The following is a 15,126-nucleotide window of genomic DNA, read 5'->3' as shown; positions in this document are numbered from 1 at the left end:
TTTTGAGTTGTGGTGGAGTATATTTACTAAGTACAGTTCTGAGGTAAATGTGTCCATTTTACTTTTCAGAGGGATATATTGTACTTGTGTACTCTGCTACATTAATTTGACAGCCTGCATTATAAATATAGAATAGAATACGATATGCTAAGATTAGTGATAGACCAATTAATCAGTCGGCTGATTATTTGGCATTTAGAGATAATTGGCTGTCAGTGCTCACAAGGCTAATAAACAAACATGTCTTCATACACATCTGCAGGTAGTCTCACCAGTGTGGCTGCTGTGGACTAATATTAGCGCTCCCCTTTGTGAGTTTTTGTAGGGTAGTGTAAGGTTGGTGTGGTTGGTTGTAGATGACTTTTCTTTGTTCTAATATCAGCATTATATTGGCCATCGGCAGCTCTCTAAATATCGGCATCGGCAATTGAAAAACCCATATTGGTCGACCAAATTAGTGGTTTCTAACTATTTTGGCTTGCCATCCCTCACAAAAATTGTCTAGTTTCGGATGTATATGAGTTGTTAGCTGTTTAACCAAAGAGACATTTCACCTATAAAGTTCTCAAATGGTTTAATTTAAATTATTGTTGCAGAGTCTAAAATTCAAAACGTTAATAGCTCCAGATGTATCCTGTGACTCTTTGGAGGGGCTCAAACCCTAAGTTGGGAACCTCTGGACTAAAATACTCAATTGTAATTAGTTCAATCAGAATCAGAATCAGAGTCAGATTTATTGCCAGGTAGGTTTTTACACATACGAGGAATTCGTCTTGGTGCAAAGGTGTTTAAAATATACAATCACACAAAAATCACACAAGAATGTTTTACTCCACTCTGATGGAATAGGCTGCAGTAGTATTTAGAATTGTATCATCTTATTTTTGAGCCTGCTATTATTCTTTTTTTCAATCAATTACCATACCTGCGTCGATATGTAAGGTTAACTAGATATTAATCTTATATTGTTGTGTTAAACTTTTATTTATGGAATCCTTTCACTGTTTTATTCTTATCTTTTATTTGCATTAAGTTCAATATTTGTCTACATTTTTGTATTTTGTTTTACTTTGATATATATTACCACCGGGTGGTGCAATGACCCTGATGAATCAGATTGTTGGAGGCCCCAAGTGGTCTATATTAAACAAATAAAACATTATAAAATAAATAAAAAATCATATGATTTAATACAGGCGAGATATTTAATATAACTACAGAATAGTGAACTAATCCAGAAAAAGGTTTTATAAAAGCTCATCTCATTATGTTATTTCATTGTGTTTTTTTTTTACTATAACAGTTTATTATAGGTCACTTTTATTTCAGTCTGGCAGTTTTTATTTCAAAAAGTATTTTTATATTATATATATATTTTTAAATTCATAATTCCACTTTTCATCACCAAGTCATTACCTGTAAATCAAAACAATCAGGGCAGACTTAGTTGCTGTTAAAAATGTATCGGATGCACAATTCCATAGTTTTATTATATATTTTGTTTGTATCAATTAATATGATTATTTACTTAATGATATATGTTTTTAATGTTAAACACTTTAGGTCTCCAAAAAAGATATTTCACTTGTACCATTGCTTTGTGCTGTTTCCTCGAGTAAATGGCAAGTTTTGTGTAGAAATGTATGGCCAACAACAAGACTTACTCAAAATAACGTCACTTTATTGGCAATTGTTCTTATTATTCCTAATGGCATTGAAGATAGTCTCTTACCAGATGTTCTGGCTCCAGACATTGCTTTCAAGAAATAAATGATTGAATACAAAGTAGAATTTTGACACAAGTTCAACCCAGTGTTTTCCCACTACAGACCCCTGGACACGTGCTTTACCAAAAGCAGTGATTCAGGGCCAACTTGGATCTCCTTTCGGTCTTCAAGGGCGGAGGAAATTAGTTTTCTGGGTATCTGAAACTTTGTTCTATAGGGCCTGCACAATCTCTTGCCTCATCAAACCTCCATGGGCCTTTTTTTTTTTTCAAAACCCTGAATTCTTTATTGAAAATATGCATACATAACACTTTTCCTACACAACAATACAAAACAGTACAATCACTTTTGTAAATAACACATTGAACGCAAAGCCACACATCACCCCTTCCCGCCCTAGTCCAAGGAGCTTAGAGATGCTACAGTAAGCCCTTAGTATTCCCCACCCAGCCCCTACCCACCACCACGGTCACCTCTGAGAGAGAAATAAGACATAGTTAAATCAGAAACAACTCCCTTGGTAAACTCAGACAAAAGAAGAGTAGACACCAGGTTGCATACAGACATAGCATCTGCCACCAGCAGGTAAATGATGGTCTTTACTGAAACTCTTGTTTGGGTTCTTAAGTGTGTATGAATGGCCTCAAGTCTTCTGAAATAATGTCGGATGTGGGAGAGGGGTCCATTCTGCAGCCTGGAGTTGAGATAAAGGTTTCCAGAGTGTGAATATCAGACCACGACACATGTAACCTACAGAAAACACCAGTGTGCCTCAAGTGATTCGGCTTTGATACGGGTCAGTTCAACCAACAATGGCACACCAAGAGAGAGATTTCGGTCAATTACACAGACATGCGATTTTTTTTACATGAAGGAAACTCTTTAAAGGCGAGGGGTGGATAGTTCAAAACCTGATTTGATTGTAGGTAACACACTTCCTAAAAACTCTTCCCACTCCAATTGGCATGGGTGTTACTGTGCATATTCGTTTGGAATAGTAGTGGTAGATAAAATGCAACTTAACACAAAGGAAATGTAAAAATATAATAAAATAAAGATGACAGGGGTTATTTAAGATTACAAAATAAAATGAGGACTCCAAATGTCTGGTTATATTTTAATATGATCATACAGGGATAGAGGTCAACCAAAAATGATATATAATGTGAACAAAAAATTTAAGTAACAAAAAAGTTCAATAAAAACAGACAGAAAAGCACTGATTTTAAACATGTTTTACTGTATATCAGTCTGTAGCAAATAGTCATTACATACCCTGAAAAAGGGAGGAAGAAAGCTTTGAATGGTGCTCTGACCACTGAATAACTTGGCTGGAGAGCAAAAAGGGGTTTATTAATGCTGAACTCTCTCTAAGCTCCAAGTACCCTCGACATGAGGCTGCTGTGCCTTAAATGCACGAGGTTGAGTTTTTATAACGTCTATAAATATAATCAGTCACTGCTTTTGGGTGCATAGAGGCATAGTAAGGGAGAGTCAATTCCTTTAGCAATCTCCTGTTAGGTTTTAAATCTTTGCCAATGCAACCTTTAAAAGTCATCAGAACAGCGTGGCGACCGTAAGCCTGTGAGGACCTAGTGGATTTATGCCATTGCAGTAGGTGCAAGAGAGCAGAAAGACCACTCAAAGTGCAGTGGATGGCGCGGTGTCATACATACTGAAGGGTTGTGTGCAACTGTATGAACAGGAAGGCAGTTTTGTGCGTGTGTGTGTGTGTGTGTGTGTGGTGTGTGTGTGTGCGTGTGTGCGTGTGTGCGTGTGTGCGCGTGGTGTGCGTTTGTGTTGTTTAAGGATTGCAAACAACTCTCCTAACACTGTGGGCTCAGAGAGTGGTTCAGGTTATTGTCTTCTCTCTAACTTACTCGTCCAATAATTACAATCATTAACTTCTCATATGAAATGACCCTTTGCTAATAACACAACACTTTACAGCTTTTAAAAACATGCCTCGTTCAAATGTATAAATGTCCTTTTTTTCTTTCCCCTGCAAAGATGATACATTTGCCAAATAAACTCGTGCCGTTTGAATGCCACATGGGTAAGGAGAAAAAAAATCCTAATGTAAAAATTAAAGCCCAGATTAAAGAAAAAGAAGTTCTTATTTTACCAAAATGCTCTCAAGTATTCTTTTGTTCCACAGATAGAGGTCCCTATGGGGCTTTGGATAACTTAGAATTGGTTTAAAATCCTCTTTACAATTTTACTATGGGGTCAGGAGGATGGGGAGGGGCTGGTGGGGGTGGGTGGGTCTTCTGCTGGTGTGAATTGAGCAAACATACAAAAACACGCACCAATTAAACCTGCACCCACAAATATCAACTCTCCCTAATGTGTGCATGCATAATCGCTCTCACTCACACTCAAACTCATACACACACACACACACACACACACACAGAGGAGGGACAGCAGTCACAGGTTTGCAATAAAAGTTGCTCTTGAGCTCTTTCGCATGTGAAAGCATGTCTTTTGAGAAAGGTCATAGTGTATGTCCTGACAGAGGGGAAACCCCGCCTCACTGACAACGTCTGACCCCCCTCACCGTTGATATGTGACCTGTGAATCCCTCTGTCCTTCTCCTCTTGATGTAATGGAGTTGTGCGGTAGCTAGCTCGACAGAGGGGGCTGGGAGTTGTCAGTTGAAAACCTTACGGCAACTGTCCTTGTTAGAAGTTAAATTAAGGAATAAAAAGTTTGTTTTTCCTAATGTCGAGAAACATGAAGTTGAATCTTCACGCTAAAGCTTTCCACGGGCACTACTTGAGCTAAGATTCACCTCTTAAATGAGAATTACGCTATGACTATCATTAAAAAATTCCAACATTTAGCATAGCCTTTTTTGTGTGTTCTTTGTCAGCTGGTCGGTCAGTGTTTTTATGGTGGATTTATCGGCCTCTGTCCAACAGATCGGATGCGAAGAATACAGCAAAAGAGTGGGGAAGAGGAAAACATACATACAGAAGAGTTGCTATATCCCCCTATGCACCATCCTCCCCCAGCAACACCCCACCCATGTCCATGGAGACATTATACAGGTAATGTGAGAGACAAACAGGCAGACAGATGTAGTCCAGTGAGTAGACGGCTGGTCTGCGTTGTTTGTCTGGAGGCATCACGGGGACACTCCGAGCTCAGGGTGGAGGTGGGTTTCCTGGGAAACTCTGCGAGGACCTGGTGTGGCAGGTGACCAGGCAGCAAGATGGGGAAGAAGGGTCAGTTGGAGGAGAAGAACAGCCGTTACAGCTCACCAGTGGATGGCGGTCGTATCCCGCTGGGCACTGACTGGTTTTCCTCTGGGTCAGGATCAGGTTTGGGATGAGGACCTGAATTTTCAGAGTGTCCGTCATCAACTCCACCATTTTGTCTAGGCCAGTCAAGAGACAAATTCTTCTCACTTTTGTTTTCTCTTTTGTCTTGGTGGGTTTTGTTTGTTATTCTTGACTTGCTTTAGGTCGGTGTTAGATTTTGTTCGCCCGTTTGGATTTTGTTTTATTGTGGGATTCTTGGATTGTTGTTAAAGAGAGACGTCATCTGGTCCATAAGTGACCATCAACTGTCCATGTTACTGCAGTTATCTGAGGGGATAGAGAGATCAGGTTAATTGAGAAAAGTACATTCAACGCAAAAGTGACATCTCCCTTTTAGTAGTATAGTTTTTAACCACTAAAATGATCGTTGCAGCTTTATGTTGACAAAGTATGGTGAAAATCAGCAAATAGATGCAATCAATGTCCATTTTTGAGCTAACAATGCTAACTTGCGGTATGGTAAAACCAGAATAGGTTATTACCGTTGAGTCCATCCGCCTCTTGTGAGTCAAGGAAGGGTGCAGGACCCCAGACACGCACTGTGCCGTCATCTGAGGCGGAAGCCATGAGTCCTGGGATGGCTGGGTTCCAGCTCACACAGTTAACGGTGCGTGTGTGGCCTGTTAGCTCAGCAATGGGAAGTTCACCACGCCGGTGCCAGATGTACACTTTGTGGTCTGTGAAGAAGAGACAACGAAGGCAACAAAACAGGTGGAAGTAAAGATATTCAGTACGCAGGAGGAAATCATTTTAAAGTCACTCATCAAGGCTGAAGGAGGACTGTCATCTGTTCATATGAGGCAATACTAGTGCACTAATCAGCAGTGATCCTGTGCAACAAATATCACCCTAAAACTGCACCATATCACACTTTGTTGAAAAAAAAGACAGGACCCTTTACTAAACACAAAACAAACATGCCAAGATTGTCTGCAGGGCTGTCTGACTGTACCTTCGCTGCCACTGGCAATGAAGTCTTCGTTGTGTCCTCCAAAGCAGGAGTGGATGGTGTAGAAGCCCTGGGTAACACCTTGGTACTTCCTCACCAGCACCCGGTCCTGAAGGTCCCACAGGTGCACTCCCTACAAAAAGGTTGTAGAAGAACAGCCTGTAAGTACTCCAACGTGCTGCACAGTGTTTCCCAAAACAAAGTGTCAATGCGCTTTAGAAGCAAATAAACTAAGACTGAAAATGGCGGAGTTAAAAACCTTACCTGAGTTGCTACATTTAACAAAGCTAATCTTCCGTTCTTTGAAACAGTAAAAGACATGATAGGGTGGTCCTCCTGAACTCTGTGAAGGACATGTAAATAAGACACAGGCAGTCAGGCATTAAACTGAACAATGCAAATATACAAAGATATAGTTAACATGGAAATCTCGGTAACTTGAAGATGTGATACTTAGGATTCAAACGTATGCAAAACTTTGGACAGATCATGATTTGTTGTGCTACAAAATTGTTTATCAAACAGTAGCTTTGATTAGAATTTATAGGCAAACTTGACAGACGCCTGCATTATTTGGTACCAGAAAACTCCACTGAAAGATCTACACATACATAGCTACTAACTATATTTTAAGTTTATTTTAAAGTGCAAACAAATCTGAAGTGTGCCCAAGCCTCTGTGAAGCACTGTATGCACTGGCAACATGGCAGCTAGCAGTCGAAATGGTATTAATTCAGATCAACATTAAAAGCCCTGCACACCCACACTAGTGTTTTAACCAGATTAGACATCTGCTTAGGTTCATGTTGGACAGAGCTATGCTGGAAATTACATTAGGTCACCAACTCTAATGATTAAGCGGTGAGTCCTTTTTCCCGAACAGATGCAACTAAGCTAAGACGAGGGTCTTAGCTTAGTCTGTACATACAATCAGTCCTGAGATGAGCTCTAATCAGGTAGATTAAGTGAAAACACCTGTGTGGGTGGGCACCCGCCTGATATACATTCAACTGTAGCACAACTTTTCTGAAAACTGAGGAAAAAGTATGAATTTACAGTATGCGCATTTCCATCCACTACTGTTATGTGAATATTGGGAGTTTGTTCACTGAGACAAGCAGTAGGTGGTGCGAATGCTCCAGTCAGGTACCACTGCAGAGGAATTAATTAGAGCCAGGGTTAAAAAATATAGAAAACATGATGGAAACAAAGCTATGTTTAGGTTTGTTGTAATTTGAAGAAGGTTACATTCTCCCCATCTGATATTTTTTGTATTTCAAGTTTTTGCTTGTATTAATACAACTTTTCCACTTACAGCCAAGCATACATTTTTAGTTTTGGCGTTTCCTATGCGTAAATTGAAAACGTGTATAAACGGGTTCATAGAAAATGCACACAATGGCTTCGGTCGGGACTTTCAATACCATTCACTCAGACATAGTCTCATTTGGCTGGCATTAACAAGCAAAATGTGCTCTATATTCAACTACTGTAATTTCACTTTAATCTAGAAGTACAGGGACTAGGAGGGCTGACACATACATGTTTCTGTCCGTAAGGTCCTCAAAGTTGTACCCCCGGATGCGTTGGTGGGTGTCTGAGGCCAGCACTGCTCTGCCATCACCCAGGCACCACAGGCACTGCACTCTCACGCCCTCCCAAGAGTCCAACAAGTTACCGTCCAGGTCCTGACAACACAGACAGCAGACCCCCTCATCTCTCATTCTTGACAGGCAACCTGTCAGTGCAACCTTATTCAACTATTGAACAACCTTTCTGCTCAGACAGTGCAACAATCAGACAATTGTAAAACAGCGTAGAATCTGAGGAACATATAAGATCAAACTGCTTTCCTTTCTCGTTACAACATGTAATTTGATAGTAGCAAATCTCAGCTCATCTACTGAATAATAGGTTGCTTTGTCACAGAAAACAACTGTAAAATGCGTGAGCCTCTAAGATGTGTGAAATAAATAAATGTGAAATAAGTTAAAATGTTAATTGTGTGTGTTTTCAAAACACACACAGATACACACTTAAACCATCTTCCCAACAAAATATGATAAAACAAACATCCTTATGGGTTCATCGGGTTTGTGGCTAGAAAATCAATACACTGCCTGTTTAAGGTCAGTGCAAGACGCAACAGCTATACATATGCCACGAATCACATACAGTATCTTCAGTCTTCTTTCAACCCTACCCCTCTCCTGCACGCCTCCTGTGCCTTTAAAACACACCCGGCATTCAGCATTGGTTGAATAAAGAGATGACACATAAAATTAAAACTATACAGGTATTTGCTCATACAAACACATTAATGATCCAACCACTTACACATTGATAAAACTGTCCCCTCTGTCCTCCGGTAACAAAGCGTTTGCCATCTGGGTTCCAGGCCACACTGGTCAGACTGTCTTCATGGGACTGGGACATTTTGGTCCGCAGCTCCCCCGTCTGGTCACCGAGGGAATTGGTTGAGACAGTGGAAAAACAGAAGAGGAGAGAAAAATAGGGGGGGGAAGGGAGACAGCAAGAAGAAACATTAAGTAAGAGTGGGGGAGGGGTGATAAAAGGAAGAGAAAGGGGAGGGGAAGGGAATGGATGGGAGAAGAGGAGAGGTCACTGAGTACACACAGCCTACAGAATATCTCTTGAGCTTCAACGCATGTTTTTCTCCTCCACTTGCTTACTGAATCTGAATGAGACATCAAGTCTTTGACATCCCAGATCTGTGCTTTTGTACATATCATGTTCACAAGACAGAGCTGGCATTATGAAAACAGTTGGTTAACAGGTTTCACAAGTACAGGATTATGTAAAGCTAAAAACAGTAGGGTCTGAAACTAAAGTACAAATGTCACCTGAACATTCCAGAGCCACAGCTCAGAGCAGTCGTCAGGTCCACAGGCGATCAAGTAGGTGTCATCAGGACTCCAGGCTAAGTAGGAGACACCATATGCATGGCCCTCCAGGGTTCGCAGCAGCTTCAACTGGTGGCTCTCCTACATACAAATATAAAATGAATATGATTACGATAAAATTCATTTAGACACACAAAGAGTTGGGCCCTGGATGGCAGTAATGCTAGGAGGTTTTCAGACCACAAAATGCTAACTGGCTGACAAGAAGTTACACAACATGATGTGAAAAATTCTAAAATATCCCAGACTGCTCCAAAGGTCTAAGTCTGTGTGACAGTGAATTGAACTGTCAAGTCTTTTTAAAACTCTTTTCTAAGTCTTAGCAGACATGAAACAACCTCGAGGACATGGGTGCTGTTTGTTCCAGGGTTCTTGTTTAGTAGACATAAGATGAACAGGCTTTCCACTTTTAATAAAAACAGACACCAGTGCTGGTTCTGCTTAGAGACACAGAAAACAAACCAAATGTAACTTTGGTTTGGTCAGCTTGCAATGAAGAGTACAAGAGTTATTCTCGGTGATAATAAGGAAATCTGAAATAAAATAAATCTTCATCGAAGGGATAAAGAGTAGTACCCTTTGTATATCTGTAGATAATATCTCATAATCTAAGACCAACCATAACACTGCTTCAAAGAGCGACTAGTGTTTATATGCCTAAATTATGCCCATAAGGGTTTGGAGCATGGGGCATTCTAAGAAAAGTATATTACTGTACAAGATACATTTAAAAAAGCCAAGACAAACCTGCCTGCTAATGTAAGAGGCCAGACCACGACATTCCTGCAGGGTTATTTTAGCTGCAGAGTAAATCATAAAAAAGAGGCAGTGTGTGTTTATTCAGGCAGTTTTCACACTCACCGGGTCCACTTGCCAAATTATGACAGTAGTGTCTTTGGAGCCAGTTGCTAGTTTGGTGCCGTCATTTGAGAATTTGCAGAACCACACTTCGTTACAGTGCTCTGTCAAAATCTGTTGGGTGTAACAGGGGAACTGCTTCCTGTGGCACAGAGAAAGACCAAAGGTTAACATCATCACTGTGAAGATCAGCAATAGTGCCTGATGTGGCCTATACCTCATCATGTTGCAATCACAAATGAATCAAGTATACAGTAAAGGGCAAAATGATAGTGATATACAGTTTAGGGAGAAAATGATTAAGGTTCACACCAATGAAACAAGAGGAGTGCAGCCATAATAGGACAGTAAGATGCAAGAGGCAAGACGTAAAAGAGAGACTTCTGAGACAGAAGATGACATTTGGAAACACAAAAGCAAAGTTTTCAGTGCAGGAAGTCAACCAAGATTTAAATAGAAAATGCTGCAGTATGATAATTCAACACTCAAAAGGGGCCTGAGCAGCATGCTGGCTGTGCAGCACCAACCTGCTGCAGACGTGATCGAGGAGGAGAGAGACCGAGTCCAGATTACTGTCCAGCTTGGTGTTGTGATAGAGGCAGCGGTCCCTCTGCAGCTCCACTGCTTGCCGCAGCAGGGTCTGCAGCCGCCGAGGGGGCAGCATCACAGAAGGTGGCAGGTATGCTACAATGAGAGGTAAAGGTAGACGTATTGACCTTGGGAATGGATTATGTGTGTTGTAGTCATGTGATATGTGTGTTAGCTCTACAAGCTTGGCGTATGGACACGTTTTCCTCACTCTGTAATTTGTCCAGCAGTCGGCAGCGTGAGGCGGTGCCCTTGCCCTCCCACTCTGCCTTGGCCCTCAGATCCTCAGCATGGCTACACATTAAGTACCTGCAGGAAGACGCAAACACACAGCTCGAGCAAAACAACATACACAGGAAATGATAACACACGGTTAAAATATCACAGTGAAAGTACAACCCAAAAAAAAAGTTATACACATTGACAAATTGCCAGCTAGAGCAAAAAACAGTCAATAAATAATGATTAGTATGGGGGGAATCAGCACAACACCTAGTACAGACTTAATGGAAAAGAAACACTGAATGAAACTTCAGATGTGAGTAATTCTGCAGATCCTAAAATGAGGAAACACGGTGGACTGAATGCAGGTATTGTTTGAGGAACAAGTTGACAGAAAGGCCACAAATACATTTGGATACAGCCGACTGATTGACCTAAGACACGTGGCAGATCAATAAATTATTCTGTCAATTGAGTGACAGACTGTTGAGACAAACAGGCTTGTAGTTGTGTTGAGTGATCAATGCACACTAATTGATTAGATAATGGATCAGAAGAATGTGATGCTGAGAGCATGGGCACAGTGAATTGATCAGATCATGGATTAGATGTTCCAGTGGCTGCTGACGCCCTCAGGAACACTTTTATAGTATAATATGTATATTGGAGAACCAAATTAATAACAAACTAAAGGTCATTGAGGAATATTGATCCAAGACTTTGATTTTAAACATTAAATAAAAGCAATCTACATCTGCAGTTTACAGCTAAAAACAAAATCAAGAGTAAATAAAAAATAATAATACTGAAAATAATTTTTCATGATTACTGTCAGTCAGTTATCTTCGCTGAAGGGGCATCCTACCCTACAACTGATTGCACAACTTAGTAAACAGCAGTAGTGTAATTACGCTGACCATTAAATTAAATTATTTAACATATCAATTTCAAAGTGGTTAGGACTAGTTAAAAACTAAAAACTACTATCTTACATTCCAGCTTCCATTAAAAGGTTGGCTCAGCACCAGGGGTGGGAGCTACATCACTAATGATTACAGAGTTATCTAAGAGCAACATGGGCATGTAGCTGTTCGTAGTGTGTATTTGTGTAGAAAGGGTGAACCATATAATGACTGCAACAAGACAGATGCAATGTTAAACTTGTAACCGTACCCGCTAAGTACGTGGATGCGATCTGTGTTGTATTTGAGTGGCGTCAACTCTCCTCGGAGCACCTGCAGAGCCTCCAGGACTTTCCCATCCTCTAGATACTCTAGGTACTTCTGCTGCAGCAGCAGGAACTTCATACGCTGAGCAGAAGAAGAAAGACATACAGAGAATAGATTTTATAAGAACTGAAAGTAGAACAAAGATTAATGATTAATGATTAATAATGATTTCAACCACTGACTGACTGCATGACTTTAGAAGGACATAAAAAGTTTCACATTTCTAGTGGTATGGCTCTGCACTGCAAACAACATCTAAAATATAAAATAATAAGAAAAAAATCAAGCCCCATTAAGTCCAATGGGAAATTTATGCCATTTTTGCTGTCAAAACTCAATGGTAGCATATTGCAGAGCAGCATGCTGTCACTAACATATTTATAGAAGTGCCTAAGACATATGGTAATGTCAACATCAGTAGCCTAGTTCCTTTTAAACAGAGGACCAGTGGCAAGTGTTTACCAGCCACTGGTGCTGGTCCGTGTTATTTGTGGTATTAAAAGTCTCTGTCTTATCTCAGGTATCCAGTAAGCGCCACAGCCCTCACAACGGTTGCACACAAATTCAAGAGCACATCCACCCACAAAAGTCTACAAATAGAGAGTGCAAAAACACACAGACATACATGTATCCTAACTGCGATATAACTAAACTGCCTCCTGGAGCTGCAGTGAAGTCATGTTGACAATGACAACACTAACCTGTTACAACTCCAGACCTAAAATGGCTACCCACACTGTACATACAGCTGAAAAATCAACAGCCACAGCCATTATCTCAGTAGCCCAACTGGTGGTGGCAGTTAGACAGACCTCTGACACAGTGCAGCAGGCACTTGACTGAGACGTGTGGGACCCATTTTTGAAGCTCATCTAACTAGCACGCTAGTTGAGGCTAATTAGCCAGAGCTGAGTCCAAACTACTTGTGAAATATGCACCATCACACAGATCTTCCCAGTATACAAGTCCGGCAGTTAGTATACATGTACCATAATCATTCTTTATTAACAGAATACAAGGTTTTGAAAGCTTTAAGAGAAAGTAAGAAAAAGTAATATTTTATTTTTCAAAGATTTTCTTGGAGCCATCATATTATTTTTTATTTTTTCCAGCTGTGAGTAGTTCTTACATGAAATGTGTTGTGGGGCAACAGTGTAGATCAACCCCACACTCAAAAATCAAGGACATTTTGCACGCATAGTAAAATGTAGTAGTCAGTAAACCTAATTAACACTTTTCAGTTTGATAATAAAAAAGATATTTGACCTTTGTAAAACTCAAATAACATTATACTGGCTTTACTGGATTTATTTAATATAAACATGAAACATAAATTAACATTTTCAATAAGAAACCCCTTGATTTGTTTTATTATTTTAACTGAGACGATGATATGTAGTGACCAAGATATTTTAAATTTGAAAAATAAACTCTCCCCAAGACAAAAAAATGGAGAACTGCTTCTAAACTATATAAAACATATCTTTGTAATTTCTGTAAAGGTATTTCTTGTTATCTACTAGACTAGACACCAAAATGTCATACCTGCAACAGGCTTATATCAACCAGCAAATTAGTTGAGCTCTAGTTGCATGGAATATATAAATTGAATCAATATGGCAAAAAAAACCCAGCCTATTTTAAATCTATAAACTTTAAACCAATCTGAGGACAAACTCATTGTTGCAAAGTCGAACCGCAGTTTGCGTAAGACAAGAATCACGCACTCACACCTTAAAATCTAACGTGGTGTCCGAGGCAACCACCCAGAACATTCTAGCTCTCAGTGTTCCACAACAGAACCCTGCGGCCCTGCACTACGACGGTTCCATTCTAGAACCTCCAGCTGTGCCTCCTAACTGACTGGCTGTCATTCAGGGCAAGGGGAGCTTACCACAATGGCATTGGGAGAATGCATCAGTGCTCTCAGCTCATTGAGATCATTCTCAGCCTGGACCAAAACAAAGGGAGGGTGATGGAGGGGAGAGAAAGAGAGAGAAATGGTTAGCTCAGCAGTTTCCATGCATGCCCAGAGGGGGAAAAAACTAATCACATGAGCAGTAATATAGACCTTATGGTCACTTTCATGCAAAAGATGATACAAATTTAAGCTTTATCAATGGAGATGATGTCCATGTGCTGTGGTTATAATTATAAAATACAACATAACACCTTTAAGTCTCTCATAATCACAATACTGGCCACATTTACTACTCACTATTTTATTTCTGGAAAAGTCAAATGAGCGGCTGGTTTACAATCGCTTTATAGAGAGTACAAAACTACCCAACACATCCAAAAATGTACCACCATTGGGCTCAAGGCTGGTGCTCATTTTCCATCCTGCAGTTCTGACATAGGTTCATTAGCTCTTAAATGTTGGAATGGGACTTATTGCGTGGTGAGAACAGAGTATACAGTTGGGAGTGTTGATTTAAAACCTAAATCTAAGGTTTAATATAACCCAAATGTTTTAAAATTACACATTATTGGGCCTAATTGAGCACCCAACACTCTGCTACGCTTCAGGTGTTCTGATAAACCTTAATTTTGATATTTTAATATAATAATGGGTACATAAGTGGGCATGTGCCTTGTTATGACAGAAAATGGTTTGTTAGACTTTTCAGTACGTATAATAACATGCTTGCTACACAAATTTTATTTTACCATATACTCTTCTATCTATGCAAAAACTACAAGACCACTTGGTCAAAGTTGAAACCAACAGATCTGATTTTTTATAAGCAGATTAAATATTCTTCTAACAAATACAATCCAATAAAATTAAATATGTGAATTCTGTGTTTTGCCGACAAATAGCACTACAACTGTAAGATCTGTTGCTCGATATAATTTCATTGGCACATGTCAGGAGGGAGTCCAAGACTTGTACAACATATAACAAATAACAGTAGGAGCCTGCAGCCCAAATGCCACTTTAAGTACTTTGTTGGTGCTTTTCCAACAATTCATAACCTATATTCATTAATTTGCTATATTTGCTTTTGTCGGTCAGTCTTATGAGATGAAATCAGTTGTACGTCTGCTGGTTTCTTGACTACACAAGCTCTTCATCTTGCAATATGATACGGACATCAGATCCCTACAAAGGTGACCATTTCCTTGTCTATCAAAACGCTTGCTATTATGTAACCATGGTATCTCAAGACCAACCTTGTCCCACTCCCCCTCCATGACATGGTTGCGGAACTTGGTGGCTGAGGGGTGTTCGAGTCTGCAGCCGGATTCCTGCATCAGCAGGTCCACCGTCTGACTACAGAGACAGAGAGAGGACAGAGA

General features: G+C 40.1%; 1 protein-coding gene across 1 annotated transcript in view; it reads right to left on the bottom strand.

Moving 5' to 3' along the window:
* Nucleotides 1-1,666: 1,666 nt before the first annotated feature.
* Nucleotides 1,667-15,126, bottom strand: part of LOC118340315 (WD repeat-containing protein 26) — a 15,931-nt gene continuing 2,471 nt past the window's right edge. Inside the window, exons 2-14 of the mRNA XM_035678210.1 lie at nucleotides 15,001-15,100; nucleotides 13,718-13,774; nucleotides 11,768-11,904; nucleotides 10,584-10,681; nucleotides 10,312-10,468; nucleotides 9,788-9,926; nucleotides 8,867-9,007; nucleotides 8,340-8,459; nucleotides 7,545-7,690; nucleotides 6,267-6,345; nucleotides 6,006-6,135; nucleotides 5,536-5,730; nucleotides 1,667-5,320 (exon numbers count right to left, since the gene is read on the bottom strand). Of these exons, the coding sequence (XP_035534103.1) occupies nucleotides 5,295-5,320; nucleotides 5,536-5,730; nucleotides 6,006-6,135; nucleotides 6,267-6,345; nucleotides 7,545-7,690; nucleotides 8,340-8,459; nucleotides 8,867-9,007; nucleotides 9,788-9,926; nucleotides 10,312-10,468; nucleotides 10,584-10,681; nucleotides 11,768-11,904; nucleotides 13,718-13,774; nucleotides 15,001-15,100 (1,525 nt within the window). The 3' untranslated portion in view covers nucleotides 1,667-5,294. The remainder of the gene's footprint in view (nucleotides 5,321-5,535; nucleotides 5,731-6,005; nucleotides 6,136-6,266; nucleotides 6,346-7,544; nucleotides 7,691-8,339; nucleotides 8,460-8,866; nucleotides 9,008-9,787; nucleotides 9,927-10,311; nucleotides 10,469-10,583; nucleotides 10,682-11,767; nucleotides 11,905-13,717; nucleotides 13,775-15,000; nucleotides 15,101-15,126) is intronic.

The sequence above is a fragment of the Morone saxatilis genome, unplaced genomic scaffold (genome assembly GCF_004916995.1).
Source record: "Morone saxatilis isolate NCDOM2014 unplaced genomic scaffold, NCSU_SB_2.0 Contig7, whole genome shotgun sequence".
Lineage (NCBI taxonomy): Eukaryota > Metazoa > Chordata > Actinopteri > Moronidae > Morone > Morone saxatilis.
This window is presented reverse-complemented; position numbering and strand designations above follow the sequence as displayed.